This window comes from Nelumbo lutea, chromosome 3, assembly GCF_056320005.1.
Source record: "Nelumbo lutea isolate HS-2025 chromosome 3, American lotus-T2T, whole genome shotgun sequence".
NCBI lineage: Eukaryota > Viridiplantae > Streptophyta > Magnoliopsida > Proteales > Nelumbonaceae > Nelumbo > Nelumbo lutea.
Genome location: NC_142686.1, coordinates 27,096,675 through 27,108,438, shown reverse-complemented (window position 1 = coordinate 27,108,438; position 11,764 = coordinate 27,096,675). Strand labels below are relative to the sequence as shown.

At 36.1% G+C, this 11,764-nt stretch overlaps 1 protein-coding gene across 1 annotated transcript; it reads right to left on the bottom strand.

Annotated features, from left to right (window-relative positions):
• Positions 1 to 7,062: 7,062 nt before the first annotated feature.
• On the bottom strand, positions 7,063 to 9,800 carry LOC148863814 (uncharacterized protein At1g66480-like). Its single transcript, XM_088979527.1, has 2 exons — positions 9,006 to 9,800; positions 7,063 to 7,326 (listed from the first exon to the last, which is right to left on the bottom strand). Exons 1-2 carry the CDS (start codon positions 9,627 to 9,629, stop codon positions 7,282 to 7,284), a joined length of 669 nt encoding a protein of 222 aa, XP_088835653.1. The 5' UTR covers positions 9,630 to 9,800; the 3' UTR covers positions 7,063 to 7,281.
• Between the last annotated feature and the right edge of the window lie 1,964 nt (positions 9,801 to 11,764).

Sequence of the window (11,764 nt, the reverse complement as noted above, 5' to 3'; positions counted from 1 at the left end):
GATGGCCGGCTGGGTTCATGGATATGGAAAAGCAGAAAGGTTTATATGTATGATGTATCCTCTTTTTTGTTGAGAGTCTGCATGTGCCCACTGACCCAAATGGATCAACATGTGACTTACAATTTTATATTATATTTGCATGCTTTTGTTTATATTTAATTAAAATATATATAATACAAAGATAGATGTTGGTAGCTATAGAAAAATGTGTAAGAAATGGATATCTTACAGATTAAGTTGAATTGATTTGTCAACTTTCAGCTTTCATTATATATTATAAGTTTGTAATTATATTTAAATATTTGTATATTAATTTACAGTAGATTTACAATTTACTTGTATAATATATTGTTTGATTTTGGAAGCTGTAAACATTTTAATTTGTAAAAGTGAATTCATGTATGTTTAGCATGCAAAAATTACAATTTGTTCATATTGATTGCAATATATAACTTCACAGAGTTTGTTAAATGTAATATGTTTTTAAATTGCCAATTGCACTGACGAAGTGTGATTGTTGCATTTGTAAGATTCCTGTGGGTTCCCTACAATATCTCAATTATCCCACTGTACCCCTTGGTCTCCTAAACATATCCCATCCCTTAATTAATTGCCATACAGACACGAGTGTGCGTGTATTGGAAACATCTCCCGATGATATGTCAGAAATGATGATATCATCATTAGCTATCTGGACTTGGATAGATGGTTGAGGAAGGGTTTGAACCATACCATTATGTTTCAAAACCAATTGATATCGAACATCCCCTTGAGTCCTTCGGAGTCCGGGCCATTATAGCTGGTTCAGGTATTCAACTACAGCACTTTGGTAAGGTAGGCACAAAGAGAAGCCTCTGTTCAAACTGTGACAAGTGCAACTTGGGCTTCAGCATCTTTGTAAGACCCCTATATTTTGTTCAGGGAGATGGAAGGAGTTAAATGAAGGATCAAGATGAGTGTGGCCTCGTCGTCTTGAACTCTTGACCAGCAGCAGCAGGTCAGCCAGCCAGTTGCCTTTTTCTGAATGGACAGCCATGTCCATGTGTAGCCTCTCCAGTTTCCACGTGGATTGCTGCATTCCCAAGGTCTCTCTGCTCGACCATTGATGCTATCCACTCCACGAACACGACTGATCTTCCAAGTTCCAACATTGTTTCAAAGTTCCATCTTTAGGCCATAATTCGAAGGATTTGGCACAAAGTCTGTTCTATATATACATAATCCAATTATGAAGCAAAAGATATATGACAGATTATTACCTAACTTCTCCCAATAATTTTCTTTTGCGCCCGCCCATTATATCATTTTATAAAAACCTCTAAATTGATGTTCTGAATCAGAACCACAAAAATAGGTGGCAGTTGATGATCCAGAAACAAAGCGTCCCGTTCAGGCGTTCAGTAATAGATCATGACTTGCATCTAGTACTTCATATACGCGTTTTTTAGTCACCACAGGGCTCCTCCTCTTGCGTCAATATCTGGTCCTGGTCGTATCCACATCAAACACCTACCAGCAGGTGCTTTTTCAGCAATATCAAAAACCACGAGAAGATGAATTTATCTATTATCCATTACATATTACAGGTAGGTGATGATAGGACCTCCATTACATAATAGTTTAATTTCCACAGCTCTTAGCGAGTTTTTCATGGTTTTTAAAAACGAATCGGTGATGGAATCGGTCAGGGTCCGGTTATAGGTTCGAACGTCTGATCATTTAACCTGAATGGCCGTTCCGTTCTGATGAAAAAAATAAAAAAAAGTTAAAAATTTGAAAAATGGTCAAAACCGTTCGAACTATTAATCAACCGGTTCAATGATTTGTTGACCAAAATCAACAGTTTTGGAGGAAAAAACGAATTTGAAGAAAAACAGAATCGATCAGGTGTCCGATTCCCGGTTTTTCCGGTCCTGTCTGATTTTGAAAACAGTGGAATTTTCAATTCCTTCCACAGAGACGAGTAGTAGTACTCCAAATTAAGGGTTCTACATTTCTTTACCCAAATAAAAAGAGGTTCAATATTTAGAAGTTGACACAAAAAAAACCAGTACATACATGCAATTTCTTCTACATATAGAGAAAATAGTACGTAGTTGAAGACTCATTACTTAGACCAATTCAATTTCTTTTCTTTTTTTTTTCTTTTATTTTCATTAGAAATCAACATGCATGATTTCCCTATGGCCAATTCAATTTCTTTAGTTGAGACAGAATTAGCAGTCAAATGCTTGTTTATCTTCAAGGGTTACACTTGGGAATAAGTGGGCCGAAACATGAAAAACGTTTTCCACTGCTATTTTGGTCCAAGTTCTTCTGAACATCACCCTTGAATCCAGATATATTAGAGCTGTCGTTATGGACCGAGTCTGATTCGGGAATAATCACCCGAATTGATTATTAATCCGTTTGATAAGATAAATCCAGGACTAGAACCAATTATTAATCGGGATAAGTGGGTCTCGCCCAATTAGACCTGATTAATTATACTTTTAACATCTATAATTACCTACGCTAAAAACAACTTAAAACCTTACTTTTTGATAATATAACCTCATATAAAATAGTGAACTTTTTATATAATGAAAAAATAAATGCTTTTAAGTTTTAACCAAAATTAATTATTTTGTATACTGTTTATGAAATTTATCCCTTTAAACATAAATACAACAAAAATCACATGAAAACCAAGAGACCTTTATATATTATTAATTATATAATCGATTTGAAAACAGTAAGAACCAGTCCCGACACAGTTATTAATGTATAAAACATGTTTTATAGACATATAATATGAAATATTATATTTATATTTGACATTTTATACATAAAAGTTATAAGCCCGGAATCAGGCCCAACCTAGTCCGGGGCCAGTCTGGATCATGATCACCCCTAATTACTAATTGGGACAAAATCATATAATCAGAACCGATAATCAGATCAGTTGGTTGGTTGTGTAGGGTAAGATAAAAGTTTGGATCATAAACAGCAGGCTGGAAAATGCTTACTTTTGTAGGCTTTTAATGGTCTATTAGACGACATTTATTTTGTTTCTGTGCTTTTGTAGTTTGATTCTTCCGTTAATTTGCATCAAGAGGGTTATGGGAGCTTATGAGAAGAACACTTTGCATCTCAATGGTCCATCAACAACATCTAATCTTCCTCGTAAAAGCAAAAATGCTTACTTTTATTTATTTACAGATGGGTCATATAACCTAACACAGGTACAGCCGGAATTGTGTATGTTCTCCCGCATGCTTCAACAAATGTTTATAATGCTTCAGGAGGCTATCGAATTAAAGCAATAAACAGTTATGATGCAGAAGTTCAAGCTGTAATTTGAGGACTGCAACAAGCCAGCAATCTACAGTTTAAGCAAATATCAGTTTTTTCTAATGCCAAAGAGCTTATAAATAAGCTTAATGACTCCAGCAAGGATTACTCATAGATAGATCAAATTAACGCGAACATTTCTTTGATCTTGTAAAGTTTCGATTCATAAGTAGAGGTTGTAATGCTTTAGCTCACGCCTTGGCTTTTAATGCAAGGCTCACATGAAGTTAATTATACTTTTGCCTAGGAAAAAAAAAACTGCTATTAGTTTTAACTTTTTCATATCATCTATTACCTTGCATACATACTGTTTCAATTTTCAAAAGAGAATGATGTGTCTATTTACCAATTACCTCTTTATGATTCTTTTTTGGTGTCCAATTTTTTCCTGGAGGGAGGTAGTCTTTTATCCATAATTTAGCAGTCAAAGAAAGCAAGAATCATGACTCATTATGTCCTCGAGGTAGTTTTAGATGTTTTTGGTTTGAAAAAATAAAATCATACAGTTTGAAACCTTAGAGATGCAAGGCTATGGAAGAACCATTTGAATCCTTGCATATGCATATGTCATATGCATGGCCAAAACAAAAGAGAATGTATGAGCCCATCTGATTGTGAGAGATGCCATACATATACAGATTGATTCCATTTTTTTTTTCCGTTAATTCTTTGTAGTTTGATTCTTTAATTATTAATACACTTGAAGGCGTTTTGTGTGAAAGAACTTTGCTTTATCCAAAGAACTCAAGTTTCTTTGTATGGGCGATTGGAGGTTTCATTTTGTGGTTTTTTTGATAAAAAATTTAAGCTGCTAATTAAGCTTTAATTAATCTTGTATGATCAGTGTGGTTGAATAACTTGTGTAGAACTTTCTGCTAAGGGTAAGAGATTTATACTATTTCCATTTTAGGTGTTACCATAAATTTGCTATAAAAGATTTTTTTATGTTCTTTTATTGTTTTTGTCATTTATATGGATTATAGAGGTGTAAATCGGATCATACTGCCCACGGCCTAGCACGAACTTGGATTGGCCCGGTATGACGGTCCACAGGCCATGCCAGGTCCAGCACGATCATGTGGGCTGTGCTGGGCATGAGGTTTTAGGTCCACGGGCCAGCATTCTATATTTATATAACTTTATATAAATTATAATTATAAAATAATATATAGTATATATTATATTAATAAAATAAATATATATTTTTAATTTTATTATACTAATTTATTTAATTATTATATATATAAGCAATTGTATATACAAAATCCATATAAAATTAAAATTTTAAGTTTTTTTGTAATTTTTTTAAATAAATAGCTTTGACCTGATGCATGGTCCAACTTAGCCCAAGGTTCATTCCACGGGCCAGCCTGGACCGTGGCACAACACAACACGGCACGGGCCTGTATGGGCTTAGGTCGTGGACTGTGCTTGGCCAACCCCCAAAATTTTCAATGGGGAGGACAACACGGCCCATATGGCATGACCCATAGGCAGCCCGTGCCATGCCAACCCAGCAAAACCCACTTTACACCTCTATGGATTTATCGTGGAATATATACAACGCTTATGAGCTTAAACTTTTTCCACATCTTTACTTTCATGCATTCAGTGTTGACTTATTTCTATCAATAAATGGATCATACTCAAAATGAGATCCAAAATGAGGAATTCATCACCTCTAGAAATGGAGAAAACTGAAGAAATATGGGCAAATTCTGTCAAGAAGTCCAAACCCTTGATAGCTAATTAGTATTTTTAATGGTAGTTTAGATATAGATAGGAATATATTCTCGCCAACAACTCTACAAGTCAAAAAATAATGGGCATTCATGAATGTTGACATCTTACCTCAAAATTTAGGATCATGTTGATGGGATGAGGGATGCCAATGGGTCGGGTTAAATGGTAAATCTTGCTTGACCTGACCCTATAGGGTTGGGTTAGAATTAATATATTTGGCTTTAGGGTCGGATTAGGATTTTGATTATTCAACCTAAGTGGGGTTCGGGTTTTGGCTAACACGCCCCATGGGGTCATGATACCATGCATATATACAAATTATTCTTATAACTTTTTGACTTTTAATTCTATAGCTTTAAAGTTTAAGATTTATTCATATGTTGATTTTGATTTTTTTTAATGGATTTTAGGTCTTTAACGTGTTAAAAAATACAATTGAAATGCTATGGGTCAGGTCAGGTCGGTATCAGATTAGACCCTATAGGGTTGGGTCAGGTTCGAGTTGAAACAGTGTAGGGTCAGGTTAGGGTTGAGGCAAACTAAAACCGTTGACACCCCTAGACCTAGCCTCTAATTTTTGAAAAAAAAAAAAACTACTTAGGCCCTGTTTCGTTTGCAATAATAGTGGGGGATTTCCTTTTTTATCCCAATTCCAAGTCAAATTGACCCTTAATTAGGGATGTGCTTCAATAACAGAAAACAAGGATTAATTCAGGGATTGTCCCTCGGGGGTTTGCAATTAATTCTTTTCAAAAGTTTTTGTTCTATTAAATTGATCTAATTCCGTAGCCCAGGAGAATTTGAAAATTTGAAGAATTGTTGGGAAAAGAAAATAAAAATACCAAAGGAATGAGCAAAATATATGCTCTCACTTTTGGTAGACCAAGAATCATGGCTTTAGATGGATTAATGTGGTTCCACCAAGACATCATTCATCTAATTCAAGGTGGGGCGTCCATACCATTACATCAAAGACTTTGATTTAATTGTTTTAGCATGGTATCATGACAGTGGTAGCAAAAGTGGTTTGGCCAAGAAAAAGGCTTGTGAAATAGATTTTGCTTTTTACGGAGTGTGCTTTGTGCATCACAAAAGCGCTTTTTATAACAATGCGATTGAAAAATGGATTTGAGATCATTTTGTTGTCAATTAAAACATTCCCTCGTCCATATGTTAATTGAAAAATGGAATTGACTTCGTTTCTTGAACCACTAAATTAACTCATTTCATTTTTCGTAAAGATTCCCCATCAGAATCGCCCATTTTATGTATTAAATAGATAATTGGACACATGGCCTCAAAGTCCAAGAAATGCTAAAATGAACTCATTCTCATTCTTTGCAGCGCTTCCAAGCAACTCGTATCATACTCACCTTTAATATATTTTTTTAGATGAACTCCAAATTACCTTGAGCATATTTTGAAATTAATAAAAACTGTACATACAAAAAAAATGATGAGGATTCGTTAATAATACTTGTTTTTTAAAAAGATAGTGGCAAAAATTCGGAATTGTTTTCTTTTTAATAAAACAAAATATATTAAACTTACGCATTTGTGATTATATATGCACATATTTGATATATTAAACATAAATTGACATTAAAACATATTTCTGTAATCGCTTTTTTTTTTTTTTGTAAGCCAATGAAACATGAATATATTTGTAAATGATCTTGTGCTTTGTTTTGCTTGCTTGCTTGATTTAAATTTCCAGAATGAATATTTAAATGCAAGATTTCCGGTTCATTTGTTTGATGTATGCCCAAAGAATTTGCTAACTTTTTTTTTTCAGACATGTTGATCTCATTAAATCATTTATTTTCCTTTCTTAAGGGAAGTTGCCTTACTATTTATTCAGTGACATTGAATTTCTGAGAATTTTGTTTATTACTCATATTTCCGTGAACTGAGGGAATTTTGACTTCGATCATGGAAAACACAAGACTTTTTTTTTTTTTTTTTGTGGTTTTGAACTCGAAGTCCTTGAAGCATTTCCTTTCTGTATCCATGGAAACATTTAATAAATTTCAAATATAAGATTTGAGATTCTGCTCTTCAATTCTTTGAGCTTTCTTGCAAAAGAAACCAAAAGCTCTTCACGCTATTACAGTCAACTTTACACATAAACCGCCACAGAGGCAGATATAGAGAGAGAAGATTGCAATTGCAGGTTCATTAGTATTGTTCTTCAAAGTTTCCAAGCTAAATATACTCTCCTTCTATAATTGGTCGGAAACCCACTCGTTTCTGCAGTTAAATCATTCCAAACAAGAGAATTAGGAGAGGTATCCATAAAAAAGTGGAAATATTACAAGAAAAAAAAAAAAAACCACATTAAGAAACGCATCAAATAATTATCATACCACAAAAAGTGAGACTACAGTTTGAATATCTTTTTATGGGTTAATTATCTTATAAATGGTCGGGTCAAAAACCCAAACCCGTACTAGATATTGACCATATATAGAAGAAGCATCTATTCCATAACCCCCCAAAAGTCACAAGGTTTGGGGTCGGATCTAGAACAATTAGCGCCTTCCCTTCTCATCTTCTCCATATTTCCAGTCAGTCATGTCAAAAAGGTTGACAAAATAAGGCAAAGTAATTTGAATTTGTGATTCCACAGACATTGTCACATGCAGCAGAGGGCCCTGCCCAGATTGGAATGACAAATTGACAATTGCTAATTAAAACTTTCACATGGTTGGGGTGGAAGCCTGGAACTGAAAAGTCAAAAATAACTCAAAATCGATCGATGAATTTGAGTGCACCACGACTATGTATGTGTTGAATCATTATTCCACATGCAGTTTATACTTGTTAGAAGGCTAAGGCACATCACATCACATGCATGGTAACTTGTAAGTAATCCAAAGTCAGAAAACAAAAGTAGTAGTAGGTGCTGTGATCGAGCATTCACGAATTTGACTTTCCGATTCAGCTTTATATGTACTATGCAGGTGATCTACCTACCTGCGTTGGATTGACGTCACTAACGACCTATTGCCAGGTATGCCACATGTCATCCATCATGTATGTGGTTCGTGTAGAAATGGCCATGTCTGCCTGCTGCTGACTCAAATTCATCTCAATCTCATCCGAGTTGATGATGAACTTATTGACAGACACTCTCATTGATTGACCTCCTGAAAATCTATCTAACATGATCTATCAGTTATTTTGACTTCAAAATTGAAGAAATTTGTAACCCTTAATTCCTTTTCTTCTCTCTTTCAGTTTCAGCCAATGGACAATGAATTAGGGTTTTCATCACTCTTTGGGCTAAGGATATGAGTTCAAGTTCTCTGCTCTATTGGTTATATAGCTTTATCTAGCCAGGTTGGTGGACTTTTGGGGTTCCACTCCCGGCCATCTGCGTGTTGGGTCCACATTGTGAAGCCCAACTGCCAATTAAGGACGATGACTGTCCTATGTGGTACTAGTACCCGACAACCCACAGAGACCCAGCCCAGATTTCAGATTCCTCCACCAAAAAATTAAAGACGATTAGAAATGGAAAATAATTCAACAGAACAGGTTTTTAGAAGCTAACCAACCAGGTAACCACAACCAAATAGTTGGAATATTAAGCCCACCCCTGCGTAAGCATAATGCCACTGAAAAACTTCAGAAAATTAAGAATATAGACCATGAAAACGTCAATCTGGTTCCTCTATTACTTTAGTTGGGAAAATGAGTAAACGCCAACAGACTAATCATCCACCAACTTTGTTGTTTAATACTTTAATAATTCTTATCTTTCGTTTTTGCTAGGAAAAATTCTCACTTTCCGTTCAAACGTCGCGGCAGTTCACTGTTCACACCCATTCCATCTAAATCTAATAAAAAATGAAAAATTTCACCAACTGAGACCAGGTCATGGAAACTCGGTCAGTGACTCAGTGTGCTAAGATCAAGATACGTACCACACGCGGCTTGCAAGTCTCGGTGATGCTACCGAGACCAGGCTTCCAATGTGTTTCTTGGTTCAACAACGAAACCTCATTGCTGTTTGGTCCAAACCCATCGGCGTTGCCGTTGTTCTTCGATATACAGAGATCCACGATCTTTGCTGCTGCATCGCTAACATCGTTGCTGTCTTGAACCAACTTGGCCACCTGTGACTTGGGTAGCCTCAGCTTTATCCGCACGGCCCCGGCCGTCGATTCGAGCCCGGGTTCGTCGTAGACGGCGCTAGACGACTTCAGGATGGAAAGGTCCGACACAGACCTTCGAGCCAACATTAGACTCTCCAGCCTGTCCTTTGCGCTCATCTGTATGCCGGAGCGCACCCTCCTGGGCAACTTTTGGTCGGGAAGCTTTGGCAGTTCTATTAAGAAATAGAGCTTCTTGGGCTTCAGCTCCATTTGCGGTTCTAATGGCTTGGCCCTGACGCCAAAATGTTTAACTGCCTCAGACTCCATTAAAACGAAACCCGGGTAGTCCTTAACTACCTGCCCGACTCGCACCGGAGTCTTCAACTTGAATGTTTCGCCATCTACCTTCATCACCTTGGCTGTCTTTCTTCCTCCAACAAAACTATTACCCATTTGGTTGCAGTTATCTCAATTCAATTTCAGCTTGTTGTTTTGATTGATAAACGTACGAGCGCTAATTAATCAGCTATTTCTGGTTGATACTCTACCTTGGGTCTATTTATAGGCTCTAGCTGCTCTTCTCTTGAGACGTTGGGCTGGTGTGTATATATAGAGGATAAATATGAGAGTTTGGCTGGTTGAAGTGTTGCCTTAAAAGGGTCTCGAGGAAAAATACAATAAAAAAAGAAGGCAAAAATTTGAATCTCGATGAATAAATTTGACAAAAGGAAAAGCACGTGAAGCCTCCTTTCCAGCTATAACTGACCATGTTGGTCTCTTTAACCTCTTCAATCTAAGACTGGCCGGTTTAATTAAACATCTCCGTTACAACCCTCTTCTCTTTCTTTGTTTCGGTCCTGCGATGTGGGCTAACTATTAAGGGGTTAGAAGTAGATGATTAAAAAATGATATACGATTTCTTCTTAATTTACGGAATTGCTCAGCCGTAATTGAAGGTGTGGAATCAAGAAATTTTTCAGAGATTCCATCTATCATGCTAGGTGCTAGTCGTGGTCTGAGATGGGTATTCAAATTTTATCAAGGAGTTGTTTTTTTTAGAGGAAATAGGTTTTTGTTACACCAAACTACTTATCTTTTAAATTTCTTATTGGAAGGAGGTTGGAGCCATAGTGTTTTCTTTATTTGACTGGAAACAAAGCCTGACGGGGGTGGGCCTCAGCTCGTGCTTGTGTGTGAATGATTTTCGGTTTTTTAAATGAAAGACTGGGTCTACTTTGATATCCCGCACATCAAGTAGGAACTGCGCTGATTAACACATCATTTATCAATAAAACCAAGGGAGCAAGAGACCATAATCCCCTTGACTGGGAGATCGCAGAACCTCTAATATAATCCTCTGTTCAACCTCGTAATTATTGACCAGTAAAATGATGATCTATGAGGGAAGAGGTCTTAATGACTTCATCACTACCCAAATGGATACTAAATCAACTTGACTTAAAGAGTCTTCATCCACAGTGACGAAGTAATGATCTTGTAAATTGTAAATTGTGGGAGACGATTGATTTAACCTGTTAAAGCGCTTCTTTTTCAACTGGGTAGACGAAGCATGTAGGCCATTTGGATTAACTCAACCTAAATTAATTGGCGCTTGCTTTCTTTTATTCCCGACTCAAATTTGGGTGGCGCTCACTTTGCATGTATGTAATGGCTTGTTACCACACCAAAAACAACATCAGAGAAGAACGGGTCCAACTTGAAAAGATAGCTTTACTTTTTTTTTTTTCCTTTCGTCTCTGTCCACCCTTTTCAATCCATAATCACTTTTCGGAACCCAATTTCAAGTAAAGCTCAGGTAATTCAAAAAAACTGAGGTTAGGCCCGGTCCCAGCTTAACTATACGTACAGATATTACTAGCTGGAGCCTGGAAATGCCCGTGGTTTCTCAAATCAATGGGACTGATGTGATTCTCTCTCTCTCTCTTGCTATTGACAATCTATTCACTCTGTAACCACTGCCACTATAGGGCCAATAAGGAACTCTTGCATTTAAATATGTGTTCATAATTCAATCTTCTTTTATGCTTGGTAGGTAATGGGTATTCTTTAAATAGGGTTTTTATCGGATAAGGCCAATTTTTTGCCTTTAATATCAATAAAAAATAATATTTTCATATAATAATCAAGTCGGGATAGCTTTTTTTGGAAAAATATCAAACAAGTTTCTTCTCAGTGAAATTAACTGCACAGTGAAGTTCTTAGTTCGACCAACATCCAACAATGTCATCGTCTCCTCTTGAAGCAACATAGTATTTTTCTATCTCCCCTTTACTCCATTGTCTTCAAAATTTTCAATCTATTTACCAACTTTGCCTTGGGATTATCTATTTTGAGAAAATATATATTGTTTGAGATTGAAATGAATTGATTAAAGGGTAAATTTTTTAAACTACCTTATGGTTTAGCGAATTGACTAAGTCTACCCTTACTGTTTGAAAATTAACTAATGCTACCGCTACTATTTGAAAATTAACTAACAATTGACTAATACTTCCCTTACCATTAAGACCCCTTAATTTCCCATTAACAAAAAGATAAAAGAACTATTTTGCCCTTTAGATCTGTTT

Excerpts from the sequence above, each read along its gene's own strand:
- LOC148863814 (XM_088979527.1), bottom strand. The coding sequence starts at position 9,629 with ATGGGTAATAGTTTTGTTGGAGGAAGAAAGACAGCCAAGGTGATGAAG. Across the intron at positions 7,327-9,005 it reads AGACTTGCAAGCCGCGTGTG|AAACGAGTGGGTTTCCGACC; the intron begins GTACGTATCTTG and ends ATTTAACTGCAG.